The sequence below is a fragment of the Sycon ciliatum genome, chromosome 6 (assembly GCF_964019385.1).
Source record: "Sycon ciliatum chromosome 6, ocSycCili1.1, whole genome shotgun sequence".
Classification (NCBI taxonomy): Eukaryota; Metazoa; Porifera; class Calcarea; order Leucosolenida; family Sycettidae; genus Sycon; species Sycon ciliatum.
In genome coordinates this window covers 20,010,920-20,026,159 of record NC_088648.1, presented here as the reverse complement: position 1 = coordinate 20,026,159, position 15,240 = coordinate 20,010,920, and the positions used below count along the sequence as shown (strand labels likewise).

Here is a 15,240-nt window from a genome sequence, read left to right as displayed (position 1 = left end):
GTCTCATGAAAATCTCGTACTTGTAGGATTGGATTTGTTTACTCGAGTCTGGGCTGTTTGATTTGTGAGTACCGCCGAGATTGCACTGCCCCAAATAAAGTTTCGTGCCGCCAAAGCAAGAATTACGATCTGCAATCTGTTTCTAGTACCTGTAGTACTTGCAAGAATTTGCAGTACATGTATCGTACTTTCTCTGTTGCTGTTTCAGTTGCCGTCATGTTGCTGAAGAAAGGTTCAGTAGAGAGGTTCTGCAAAACGAAAATTCGAACGAAGTTTCGCCACAGTCCTTGCGAAAGTGTGTACGAATTTTTGCATGAACTTTGCGTTCTGCACATTTTCATAGTTTGTGCGGGCCAAGTGCACGTACGCCATGACCCGATCTCACGAAATTTCCTACCACAGTTCATTTCGTGTTCCCTGCAAGTTTCGCTTCCACAGTTGCGAAAGTTCGTGCGAAGTTTCGCACTTCATGATGTAGAGCGAAAGTTTGTACGCATTTTTGTTTTGCAGAACCTCTCTAGTGACTCTTTTGTTTCATATACGAGACGAGTCAATGAGTCGGTGTGGCTTAGAATCTTTCGCTGTAGAAGAAATCTATTCGTGTGTCTATTGGAGAAATAATTGTATTCACTGGTTATAAAATAAGTTAAGACAAACTCACAGCATAAATACCATTGGTCCCTTGGTGTTCGTCCTAAAGAGGTTCAACTGGATATCATTCATACTCACCAAAAGATGTGTAAGCTTTTATTATCATGGAGTGCCTTGTTTATCTCTCAGTATCAGTACCTCCAACCATAGCCTTGACCCTTTTATCCTCAGGATCAGTGTAGTTGGTGGAACGAGGTGTCGGACTCAACAATGTATTTGTTTACATTTTAATACATGTTTATTGTTCCTCCTTTGCTGTGTTGTTTCAGAAAATCGGGGACTAACAGTTTGAAGTCATTGAACTACTTCCAAAAGTTGTATTGACCTCAACAGGATAACGATTTCAGTGCAATATGATGCTGGATGACCTTATCACGATAACCCATGATTATAAACCATTATAAACACAGAATCAACAAAAACATCTGCGACACGCACCTGGCGCATGGCTACATTTCTCAAATAAATCTGATAGAGGGTGGGGAAATCTGAAATATCTGAAAGGCAAGACAAATTTATGAAATTCTGCAACAGCAACATGCACAGAATGACCTGCGTCTAAAAAAGTATAACCACCACTACTCACATGTTCCCCCACAGAAGAACATGCATTATGCTAGTGCCATTTTCTGCAAGAAAGGCTTGCATATCAAATGGAAGAAGCGGCACCTCAACTCCTCAATGTGGCAGAAGCAAGCGCAAGACTCACGGCAACATGCTCATCCATTCGCAAGGTGGCAACTGGAGTAGTCGGATACACACCGAGCAGAAGCAAGCTACCCTACGCTACGGATGAGGTAGACAAACTCTCAGAATTGCAGAGGAAGCTGCGTATGGATCTTAATAGCACACCAAACATGAGTAGAAGAAATGAGCTGCGAGTGCAGCGTAACAGAGTGCAGAAGGAAATCCGAATCCTGTCTCGACAGCTGGCGTTACAGCATCTTGAGAGCCGCATCAGAGAAGTGGAGTCACTCAAGAACGGGCCAATGATGTTTGCAGCGATAAAACTGCTGAAACCAAAGTGCCCACGAGATTTAACCATTGTAGACAACAACGGCAAGGCTGTCCTTGGGCCAGGAGAGCAAGCGGATAGAATAGATGAGCATTACACTGGGAAATTCTCTCCTACTGCTGCAGAGCCAGCGGTTACGCCATTCACAGGAACACCGAAACCCCTCGATAAACCGATTTCCACAGCAGAGGTAGCGAGCGCAATGAGTCGTCTAAAGAACCAACGCTCCTGCGGGCCTGATGACATACCGGCCGAGCTGGTCAAATACGGAGGCCCTGCACTTGCAGAATGCCTGAGCAGCATTTTCAACGATGTATTCACTCAGCACAGCCAAGCGTCCCTTGGAGATGGTGTACTAATCGCTCTGCATAAGCCAGGTAAACCCAAAGGCCCCATGAACAATTTGCGTCCGATAACATTGCTGACTACTGCCAGAAAAATCTTGTCCCTCATCACACTTAGCCGGATCAGAGCTGACGTAGAGCGATATATATCTCCATCGCAAGCCGGGTTCCGTCAAAACAGACCAACCGCAGACATTGTGTTTTGCAAACGGATCCTGGCATCAATTGTTGAACGCTTCAACACTACCATCTACGTGCTAGGGCTGGACCTGAGCAAGGCTTTTGACACAATAAACCGCACAAAGCTGCTTGATGTCATGGAGCAAGAGAAAATTGGAGACGCGGACGGTTTACGACTGGTTAGGTACCTGCTATCTGGCACGGCGCTGACAGTTCGCGTGAACGAAGCACAGTCCGCACCTTTTGAGACAGCTCGGGGGGTCCCCCAGGGCGATGGTTTGTCACCGGTACTGTTCACGGTTTATTTGGAAGCAGCCCTACGAATGGTACGTGACCGACTGCCAGCCCGACCATCAGCAGACAACATTCTACCTGAAGAAACAGCTTACGCCGATGACGTAGACTTCATCTCCACATCAAAATCATTCCTTACCAGCGCCCTACCCGTCATCGCAGGCGTCTTCTCCGAATGGGGTCTTACCGTCAATACCAGTAAGACTGAGTGGATCCGTATTTACCTGGAACCCACTTTGGGAGATGCCACCTCTACAACATCTAGAAAGGTCGGCACAACTCGTGGTAAAGAAGCTTGGCGACAGGTGAAGACACTCGGCTCGCTATACGGCTCCGGGGAGGACGTAACGCGCCGTATTGGCTTGGCCGCAAGAGCATTTGGAGACACTCTGAAGTTATGGTTCAAACACAACCTGCTTTCTACACCCATCAAAATTCGTTTATACAACACTTTCGTTCTACCAATCTTGATCTACAACCTTGCTTGCCATGGCCTGTCCCGTGCACAAGAAAAGCGCCTAGATGTGTTTCATAGGAAACAGCTGCGGTGTACCCTTGGAATTACCTACCCAGATGTCATCTCGAATGCAGATTTATATGCTGTTACTGGCCAGTGCTCTGTATCTGAAATGGTCAAGCGGGACAGGTGGAAGCTATTAGGACATATATTACGCCAGCCAAGTGACATCCCTGCGAATGTTGCTCTCACTGCTTTCTGTACATATGCTACCAGTCAGCCCTTTCGAATAGGTGCACCCCGCTCTTGCCTCACCACAAGTCTCCAGCGAGACGTCCGCCTCACACCTATCTGCATTTTTAAGCCCAGCTGCCTTCGAGATCTCGGCACCTATGCCCGCGACAGAAAACAATGGAGTAACATCTGCTCAGCCATTTAGTCTAGTACTGCTCTTCTTAAATTTGACCTTATTACAAGACTTCTTTTCTTTTTCATTTCGTTCTCCCACTCTCACACACACATGCTCACGGTTAATTCTGCCGTCGTGAGTCCCATTCGGGACGGATACGAGAATAATAATAATAATAATAATCAATGCGTATAATACGGTATTGATATGATCAAGAGTACATAAACCTCTTGATATGATGTGAAGGCCATCATTTACATATTGATATACTGTACATGTAGGGCATTCCATTGATTGGTGACAGAAAAAACAAAAGAAATTATAGCAATAAAAACTGCTTTATGGCAGTTTTCTAAAAAAAGTTATTGTGTTCTAGTCCATGGACCTCGTCTAAAAAGTAAGAAATTAACGAAATGTGATAGCTGAAAATTAAAATTTCACACAAAACCTCACAATAATCACACACAGAATTAAAAGCTACATGTAGAAGACCTTTTCCCCTCGTGATCCTCTTTCCTATGCATGCATGTTGCCAATTGTTGGTGCAGTACAAGTTGAAGTTGAAAGCAGCATTTCAGGTGTTGTGATTATTGTGAGGTTTTGTGTGAAATTTTAATTTTCAGCTATCACATTTCGTTAATTTCTTACTTTTTAGACGAGGTCCATGGACTAGAACACAATAACTTTTTTTAGAAAACTGCCATAAAGCAGTTTTTATTGCTATAATAGACAATGCTCCTTACCATACAGTTGAAAAGGATGCATCTCACTGCCCGAGGGCCTTAAGGTAACACGGAAGGCACAACGCATCCCTGTAATCGGGCATACTCACCCGTTTGAGTCGAGAAATAAAATAAACAAGAACAGCCACAACAACAACAACGACAACAACAACAACAACAACAACAACAACAACAACAACAACAACAACAACAACAACCATCGTGAGAATAAAGAATTCAACAGCAACAACAACAGCAACAACAACAACAACAACAACAACAACAACAACAACAACAACAACAACAACAACAACAACAACAACAACAACAACAACAACAACAACAACAACAACAACAACAACAACAACAACAACAACAACAACAACAACAACAACAACAACAACAACAACAACAACAACAACAACAACAACAACAACAACAACAACAACAACAACAACAACAACAACAACAACAACAACAACAACAACAACAACAACAACAACAACAACAACAACAACAACAACAACAACAACAACAACAACAACAACAACAACAACAACAACAACAACAACAACAACAACAACAACAACAACAACAACAACAACAACAACAACAACAACAACAACAACAACAACAACAACAACAACAACAACAACAACAACAACAACAACAACAACAACAACAACAACAACAACAACAACAACAACAACAACAACAACAACAACAACAACAACAACAACAACAACAACAACAACAACAACAACAACAACAACAACAACAACAACAACAACAACAACAACAACAACAACAACAACAACAACAACAACAACAACAACAACAACAACAACAACAACAACAACACCAGCAGCAGCAGCAGCAGCAACAACAACAACAACAACAACAACAACAACAACAACAACAACAACAACAACAACAACAACAACAACAACAACAACAACAACAACAACAACAACAACAACAACAACAACAACAACAACAACAACAACAACAACAACAACAACAACAACAACAACAACAACAACAACAACAACAACAACAACAACAACAACAACAACAACAACAACAACAACAACAACAACAACAACAACAACAACAACAACAACAACAACAACAACAACAACAACAACAACAACAGCAGCAGCAGCAGCAGCAGCAGCAGCAGCAGCAGCAGCAGCAGCAGCAGCAGCAGCAGCAGCAGCAGCAGCAGCAGCAGCAACAACAACAACAACAACAATAACAACACGACAACAACTGTGATCTATTTGCGTTGTGTGTGTGTGTGTGCGTGTGTGTGCGTGTGCGTGTATGTGTGTGTGTGTGTGTGTTTGTAAAACCGTTCATGTATTGCTTCCTTTTTCAGTCCGTTTGTGAATTGCCGTTGTGATTTGCTGTGATTCGTGTTTAATTTTTCACTGTACTCTTTCAGGGACCGAGAGAAGTTTCCTTCATGCATGGAATGTTTTGATTGATTGATGAATACAGCATTTGAATTGCACTGCAGAGGCTCCGCTTCGTGTCACACAGTAGTGGCCCCTTCGTTTTCTCTGAAAACCCGCTAGAAATACCATAATTTTTAACGGAATTATTCAGTACAGTGTCACTGTGCCACAGGAAGTCGTGAGAAGCCACGACTCACTGGTTTGCTACAAGGAAGAGCTGCAGACTACAGTGCACATGTACTGTAGATCTACAATATCGAAAAAGAAAAAAAGAAAAAGGAAAAAAGAATCAAGGTGGAGCGTACAGCTAACACTTGGCCGAAAATCTAACTTTGCCAATTCTTATTATTCCGACTCCCAATCCAAGACCCACACAAACACAGCTGTGAAGAGGAAATTTCACATTTAGAATCAGAAAAACTAAATAATCAAAAAACCCAAATGCCTGTTTAAAAAATGCACTGTAAGAATGGTGATTATGTAAGGTAACGTCAGTTGAAAATATGGTGATACTGATATGATAGTTCGAACGTTGATCGCTAGGCAGTGTACACGATATGATGCAGCTATCATTCCGTAGCACTGAAACAGCAGGAAGTGTGCAAGGTGACTCTTGTTACTGGGAAGTGTCCGTACATGTAAGCACGCCATTGTTGTTTCGAACACACGACCCGACCGGTAGTAACACCAAGACTCAGCAGACTGCGCCAGCTGAGATCATACTGCGTGCGAGACAGCAGCACGAATGTGCACCCAAGCCTGTCGACTCACATCCTTCTACGTGAAAAGTGATGCAGGCTGCAAGAGAAGAAGACAAGATGGTCAGGTACAGTCATTTTAGTGTCGTGTTGGCCAAATTGGTCCACGGAATTTCTCTATATTGCGGAGGAAACTCCAAGCATTGCAGGCATACATTTGCCTGCGTGCCATTGCCCGGAATTTTGTTGGCGATATTAGATTGAGGCAGGCTCAGCTGTGTTCTCTTACTTCAGACTGTAAACAGCAGCATCTAGGTGTGTGCAAACTTTACGTTGTCCGAAATCGTGAACAAAACGTAAGTTGGTGCGATTGTATAGTACATGTACAATGTATATGTATATCTAAAGAGTCACACGGAGAGATGAACAAAGAGACTGAGTGGGTGGTGAAGTATGCAGGGAGAGAAAACCTGTACTCGCTGGAAGGGGAGGTAGAGAGACAGAGTGAGGTGAGACTGCGGACGCTGGTGATGCGTAGACTTTACTGCACTAGCTAGTACGCTAGACGAAGCGATGTCAGCACTTCAGGGATCTGAAATGGTAAAGGTCCGAAGAAACGAACTGACTCAGTCACCATCAGGACTCGAACCATGCAGCTTCTCTCTAGTTTAGGCCAGTGATGGTCAAACCGTGCTGGTAGCTGTGGCGTAGTCACCCAAGAGATATTTCATCTACTACTTCAGACTTCGAAATGCACAGTTCTTGTGACTATATCCTTATCTATATTACCCCGTGTCTTCCAACTGTTATACATAGGTGTACGTGGTTGACACTTGACGTCGTCCGATCCAGTCTATTGCTAACGTCGTAATCAGATGGCCGCCGTGTGACTGCGGACAGATCAGGATACCAGAAGTCAGGCCTCTCATTGCCTAACACACGAACATGTTCAACGTCCAGACCACTACTCTGCACCTGCTGTTGGTAGTGACGGTCACTGCCGCTTCGATCGACTTCCCTGGTGGTAAGATCATAGACTCTTAGTGATAACGTCGCACTTTGCAAGGCAAGATTTTATGTATCAGTGGCGTGTAGGTCTACACTCTTCACCTTTCCTCAATCCAAACACGCAAACGCGTTCCTTTTCTGCAGACAGAAAACTGATATACAGTGCGTATCGGTTATAGCGTGGTCGTGTAAAAGAATAAGTATACTGCCTACAAGAATGAACTCTCATGTTTTCATAACCATAACATGGATTTCATGTGCACATTTATTCTTACAAGCAATTTTATCGTACAGTAGAATATATCGGTCCTAAGAATGGACTTTGTGTAGCGAAATATGCCGGATCGTACAAAGTATATCACCTGTAGTAATAACATCCGTCCAAAGCAGTTCTGATCTGACTCGCGTTGGGTCCTAGTGCTGCAGGTTCAACTATTGTGGTCATGTAACTCATGTTGCATAGCCACATGGTAAGCCTATGTGACTGTGACCAGCCGCATGCACAGCAGCACTACCTTGTATGTACGATGATCTTCCTGCCTCTGCGCACATGCACATGATATGTCACACTTGATTTATCGTGTGTAAGAAATATCGGAAATAAGAATATCGGAAATAAGAATAGAAAGTCGTTTTCAAACACCCACGCTATAACCGATACCTACTGTAGCTTCAAGGGTCCAAAAGCGCGGGCCTTATTTGGAATGATGATTCTAAAAATTTCTCAAGACAATTAATTGTATGACCGGTTGTAACGCGGACGTGCGAACTTTGCTTCACTTCCTCCAAAATGGCACCAGGCATGTTATTAAAATGAAAACTTTGTACGCAACCAAAAGGGACTCTCTGCTTAGAAGCAAGTTAGTTGATATTCTGAGATCATCACTATTCACATGAGACTATTTCTGTTTGCTAAATTCTGTGGCTTATCGATATACATGTACATGTACGCAATCTTGAAGTATCCCTTGGACTACTCTACCATTATCTTGAAGAGCTCAATCCTACTATGTGTGTGGTATTGTCTTTTTCCTTTTCACTGCACTCCACGCAGGAGGTTGGAGGTGCAATGACGGGTCGCGAGTGGCGTACCACTTTCGCGCATTGCCGCAACGCGAGAACAGAGCTATCAACTACTGTCTCATTCGTAACATGCGATTACCGAGCATTGCAGACGAGCACACCAAGTGCCTTCGCAACTATCGCCACTCTCTCTTCCCACATCTCCTGCGCCCAGCGGAGATGTGGACGGCTCGTAATGTCAGCACACCTTTTATCTGCTCATACTATCCCGACTATGATCGCAGATTATGCCGATGGAACGCCAAACGATATTCACTGTGCAAGGAAAGATTAGGAAGAACAGGTTCGTATTGAGGTACATAACGTTTAGCTGCCCAAGTCCAGTTTATTTTGTAGCCATTTGGGAACATATAGAACAGAACCCCCCCACAAACACACACACACACACACACACACATTCGGTGTTGACGACATTGGAGCCCATTGCTTTTTTTGAATCCTGGAAGCGATGACCGGAAATTTGGCTCGTTAAATCATGTCTAGCTCAAGGTCTTGCCAAACAGTGACGTGGACGATAATTTACGCTTTATCCGTAACAAATGCGCTCCCATGCGCAACTTACTGCACTCTTCAATTTTTTAGAAAGTGATTTTTAAAAATGTGCTCCCCTGGTTCTTTCCAACTCGTCGTCGACATGCAATATCATTATTTTTAAACAATGTGGTCTCAAACCTCCATGGGCATCGTTCTGATTCTCGCTCCACATACACCTACATAACGACATGGACCCAGACAACAGAGGCAGGAGCACACAGAGTGAGGGTAGTAGGCCGCAGCCAGATGTGAACCGGAATGCAGAAGAAAACTAGGAGCAACTACAGGGGGACAGACCCCAGGAGGAAGGAATTAGTACATTCATCTAACATAAATAAGCCAGGACAAGCACCACTTGGGACCGTCAGATTAATTTCTCTGGACCGAGCCAGCCGGGAAAAAACCCTCGCGCCGACGGACGCACGAATGAGGGAAAAACCGGGTGTATAACCCCAAGTGGCAACATGGCAGCATAAAAACAGGCACAACATATCTACAGCCAAAAAAGAAATGGAAGAAGATGGGCAGCCATGAAGGGTGGGAGGGTGGGGACACTGGTGAGACACAAAAAACTGACTGAAGGAGCCAGGCAAAAAGAACAGCAACAAAAAGAGAAAACATCAGATTCCATATTCGCAAGAAAAATAATTTTGTTGCACGAGAAATCATTTCTCGCCTCACTCGCTCCGCTCGGCCGGCGAGAAATATAACTTCTTACTATGTCATGATGCGGTTCCAGACGGTGTATTTTAGGATCTTTCTGACGCATACCCAGACGTTTCAGGTTCAGAGTTTCAGGCTAAGAGATCCCTTAGGCAACAAAACGGATAACGTGTATCTAAATCCGGTACACTCAATCTGAGGCAGGAACTGTTTCGTTCTTTGTGGACTCATGAGCGCAGCACAGAGGAAATGAGACCGAACCTGATAGCAATGAAAATACATTTTCCGAAGCCAGATTTAAACCAGGCCCAAACGTACATGTACCTTGCCAGAGTGCTCAAACTGACAAGTCAGTGAGCTCTGCATAGCGCAAACAGCAAAGACACTACCCCACATACATGTAAGAGTGCTCAACTGCTACAAGAGCAGAAGCGAAATACTCAATCTGCGGTCAGAACCGTTTCGTCCTCTGTGGACTCATCGGCGCAGGACAGAGCAAATGAGGCCGAACCTGATAGCAATGAAAAATACAATTTTCAAAGCCACGCGAATACTGTATCTACAATTCATCTCTGCTCCCTGTGTATCTCCAACTGATCTCTGCTCCCTGTGTATCTACAACTGATCTCTGCTCCCTGTGTATCTCCAACTGATCTCTGCTCCCTGTGTATCTCCAACTGATCTCTGCTCCCTGTGTATCTGATCTCTGCTCCCTGTGTATCTACAACTGATCTTTGCTCCCTGTGTAACTGATCTCTGCTCCCTGTGTATCTACAACTGATCTCTGCTCCCTGTGTATCTGTGTATCTACAACTGATCTCTGCTCCCTGTGTATCTGTGTATCTACAACTGATCTCTGCTCCCTGTGTATCTGTGTATCTACAACTGATATCTGCTCCCTGTGTATCTGCTTCACAGTATTATCCACAGTATGTGACCTTCGGCCAGCTCCAGAGAATGGCTACGTGTCCTACCCGTCCGGAATCTCTTACCCATCTGTAGCTCAGTATGGGTGTCGCCGGAACTTCACGCTCATCGGACGGACCAGGATCTCCTGCAACCGAAGCGGTCTGTGGCAGTATCCACAGCCTGTTTGTGCAGGTAAGAAAAAGTGACTATATCAACATAGGCTGCGTACAAAACTGGAAAAAACTTTTTAATTCGTTGCGACTTGTAACCCAACTTGGATCTATTACATGTATACACATTCATATTTTCGCACTAATTATGCGGTCGAGTCCACTGTAATAGGTAGCCGAGTGGAGGCAATTAGCCAGGCAGGGATACTACATCCACCAACTAAACCAGATTTTGACCAGTCAGAAGTGAATGATCTAGCTCGAACCTGACAGCGTGTACTGAGACAATTCACAGCATGGAAGTCTGCTTGAGTACTGCTCGATAGTGCTACCCAACAAGTCCCCTTGGCGCACCGTCTGGGTTCATATCTTGGCTCACCATCTGAGTTCTTATTTCCCTATGAATTTTAGTTATTTTCACACTCAGTGCTGCCATCCTCCCCCTTTAACTAACTTCCTCATAACTAATAATTACTTGGAAACATCCAAGCCTGTTGGCTTGCGCATCGAAACGTGATAGAGCTAAACAAGACTGTCGGTACCACTTCAACCAGTATTGTGTGAAATATCGCGCCTACTGATTTCTAAAGTGTATTGGTTGTAGCCCCTTCCGTCACACGAGCAGGTCAATAGGCAAGGCATCTTTGGACTGAGGAGCTCCTGTTACCGGAATATTGATCTGCAATACTGAATGCAAGCAATGTAGCTCAAGACAGAGCCGTAGCAGATAGCTAGAAAACACCAGTGGTGAGAGTGGACCCGATCAATGGGTACAATCATAATGGCGCTAGTGAGCCGGTTGGATAGGGAGAGATGGTGGCAAAAGAAAATGCTGCTGAAGCAAGATCAGTTGCCCGAGCTGGGCAAGGACATTTTGCTGATTTCGTGCACTATTAATTTTTGAGATTTCGCAGCAATAAACTATCTGACGTTAGGCCACCCTTTGTTAATTCATTGTTTAACGTCCTTTTTTTCGCGAAAAGGTACGCGGGAGGGCGGAAAAAAAACAAAAGCCCATTCCAAAAACTGGAAACCCCAATCAAACATTTTGACCAGTAAAGCATGTGATATATACAATATTTCTGGGTCTAACGGCACTTGCAGGCATAGAACAACACTCTTTGATGGTACATTGGAGCACATGCCTGATGCCGGAATCCAACAAAACAGGTACATAGCATGGAGTTAGCATGTCATGAATTCATTACATCTGGATTTTTACTAGGACACACACCGTACGATATTTAAAAGCCAACAAAAAAAGAAAAAGAACACAAGACAAAGGCATGCCCGGGAGGCAAGATTATAAGTTTAAGGTCATGATCGGCGCACTGTGAAACTACACAATCATGTATTTACAACTACGCATATTATTGGTACTACTACTTTCTTGGGTTTTTTTCGGTCGGAGGCAAAAAGGTACGCGGGCGCGGACGTTAAACAACGAAAAAAGAAAGGGTGGCCTTAGTCTTGAATGCCGTAAAATGCAATGCAATGCAGCGCGCGCCAGTTGGGATTGTTGCTAACGAGTAACAGGGCAGCTAGCACCCCAATAGTACTGGACAACTACTCATAACTCTTTTTTAAGTTGGTTCTTTCTATTCAACGTAGCTGAATCTTTGGCTTTCCATTAGACTCCTTTGAATTCTTCAAACACACTTCAGGTACTCAGGATCTGGCTGTTGACGAGTTGAACGTCTCCATAAACGCGACAATTGTCAACTGCCCCAGTGGCTTTGAGTTCCACAGTCGAACCAAGGCAGTTTGTCGTGCCCTGGCGGACGAATGGCTCCACATCAACATCACCGTCCCAGAAGGTAGGCCTGGCCAGATGTTGTGAGATATTGAGCGATTAGTTGTTGGCTGTGACATAAAAAATGTTCTGGAAACATAACTCTTGTACTTTGATCGCAATGCTTGTGATATGAACGCGCAATTTAAAACATTGTTCATCGCTGTGATTACTATCTCCACGCTGTCTATTTAGTTGTTGATTGTGCGGCTTTCTGTCTCTTTACTAGAAGACACAATTGAGTCAACCTCGACAATACCGAAACTCCGCAGGGTATGAGGATAGTGTTGTTTTTGCGGTATTTAACGCTATTCTCGAAAGTACCGTAAAAGTCCGTAAATAAGTACCTGCCCGAAAGAAATACCCCCTTCATTCTTTTGGCTCTGTCTGTTGAGGTCAAGTCAAGCCCGATAAACACACAGCCCGAAATAAGTACCGGTACGGTGCGCACATGCAGCACGTAGCATGTACATCGACATGAAAATGACTTCTTCTCCACTAGACCCAAGTCAGGTCCGAACGTTAGTTCGTGCCCGAAAGTCAGTACCCACCTGAAAGTTAGTACGGGTGTGGTCACTAAATTCGAAAGTAAATGCGTACTTATTTAGGGACTTTTACAGTATGTACAACGCTCCATATGCGCAAGTGGATACCAGCTATAAGGATAGCATCTACATTTGCTTGTTATTATTGCCACCGAGGTTGTTATTTTGCGAGGTTTACCGCGGTAATATTGTGAATAGACCAAAGCAGACGCGTATTCGCTCTCTTCTATAAAAGTACGTGTACGTTTTAAAGTACAGAATTTGAAGTAACTTTAAAATCAAATGAAGTAGAGAAAATCGTCACCAATACCAAGAAAACGGCCTCAGAGTTTTATTCCGTCGTGTGCACGCGTAACGCCCCACCCCTCCCCCATGTCTTGAATATACATCTCCAGATTCTCCACGGAATTATGTTGAAGACTGTGTTAGCAAGCTGAGGTCATTTAACTGCATCGAACTCTCTTTTTCTATTTTCTCAGGCGTACATGTGCCTGTCCCTGTAACTGTGCCGGATGATGGCCCTACTGCCAGTACTGGAAAGTCTGACACTGGAACGTCCAACGTGGAAAACAGCTGCAAGGCCTCGCCGGCCTCTCCGACGTGGATCAAGCAGAGCGGCAGCGTTGTCGCCGTATGCGTTATCTGCATACTTCTGCTTGTGATTGTAATCCTTCTCCTGAGTCGAGCACAGGGCAAGCTGAGTGCCGCCGAGAGGTTCACTACGAGCATGTTGAACCGAATCACCGCCAGCCGCAGCAATGAGGAAGCTGTACAGGAGGTTAGCACCGCTCCAGAACAGGCACATGCCATCCCAGGACGCACGAGCTACACCCAGGTGGAAATCGTATCCAATCCGAGAGGCCGGCGCACTGGCCAGATAGAGGCTGGTGAAGAATCGGCCACCATGGGAGCATCGTTGCACACCAGTAGTAGTACTGGTGAGAACACACAGCAACGCATCAGCTACTCACAGGTGGTGCTGAAAAGTGACAGAAATCCTACCTCCGGCGCAGAACCGTCCGCTGTTTGAGTGTAGGTAGGGGAGATGTCTTGGCACATGACATTCATCGTTCCACTTATTATTTCAACTCAATTAATTATTTGCAAAGCGTTCACGGTGTGGGCACGTACGAACGATTGACTCAGAGTAAACCATACATGTAGTCAAGTTACTGGTACATTCTTCCATTGCCATGATCCGCTGATTCTTAAAAGCTCAAAATGTTATGGAACATTGCCAGGGTAAACCTGTACACAGTGCATGATGCACTGCTGAATGGTTTTGAGAATACAGGACGTTTTGATGTCGATCTCGTCTTTAGATCTACATAGTAAAATGTCATGTACGTGTACATGTATGTTCTGGACTCATGCTTATACATTCAGCTTTCTTATTCTTCCCTTTCTCGTACATGCATTTGCCCCATCCGTATGTGTGCGAACGCGCGCGTGTGTTGTGTCTTTTCTCCACGTGCGCTTACTTTTCTTTCTCTTTCCGTCTCTCATTCTCTATCCCGCTTTCTGTCTCTCACCCCCTTTTTTGCGTTCAGTCGACCACAGTGCATGTGCATGTGCGTGCGCATACTTGTGCGATGGTTGGATTCTGGAGTAAATATTTAATATCTACATGTAGCGGTTCACATAATGAATGGGTTAACAGTGTGCATAGTGGTGTAGATGTAGTAGGGTCCGGCGGATTCTGCCGGCAGAAAATTGGCAGAATTCGGTACTTTTTCTGGTAAGTTTCATGCATGTTTGGTATGTGGATAAAAAAATGGAGCAGAATTCGAGGAATTGCCCGCCATAAGGTTTGTATGGTTCTGCCAATTCCACTGCTTTCCGAGCAGAATCTGCCACCTTTTCAAGCAGAATCTGCCGGTCCCTAAGATGTAGTCAGCAGTGGCATGATTGGAGAGGCTGTGGCATTCAATTATTTTACAGAGGCACTAGCGATAGCCCTTTGCGGATATGTACTTTATCTGGTATGTTGCATGCATGTTTGGTACAGTGTACATGTACATGTATGTGGATAAAGGAATGGAGCAGTTTTCAAGGTTAGTTTCTACCCGATAAGGTTTGTATGGTTCTGCCATTTTTGCTGCTGTCCGATCAGATCAGAATCTCCCAATTTTGGAGCATCATCCGCCAAGGCTACTACTGGGTACTACTGAGAAAGCTGTTGCAACTTTGGTGCATGTTCCACAATGCTACTGCAGGCCATGCTGGTTTTCTGCTTGAAGTACGCCAACAAACACATTCATGTACATGTACATCATAACATCTTTTAAAACGTCCACCTCTCCACG

At 44.4% G+C, this 15,240-nt stretch overlaps 1 protein-coding gene across 1 annotated transcript; it reads left to right on the top strand.

Annotated features, from left to right (window-relative positions):
* The first annotated feature begins 6,330 nt into the window (after window positions 1-6,330).
* LOC135819586 (uncharacterized) lies at window positions 6,331-14,598 on the top strand. Its single transcript, XM_065332819.1, has 6 exons — window positions 6,331-6,586; window positions 7,047-7,254; window positions 8,293-8,604; window positions 10,437-10,619; window positions 12,262-12,414; window positions 13,414-14,598. The coding sequence occupies exons 2-6, from the start codon at window positions 7,176-7,178 to the stop codon at window positions 13,962-13,964; spliced, it is 1,278 nt and encodes a 425-aa protein (XP_065188891.1). The 5' UTR covers window positions 6,331-6,586; window positions 7,047-7,175; the 3' UTR covers window positions 13,965-14,598.
* Window positions 14,599-15,240: the final 642 nt, after the last annotated feature.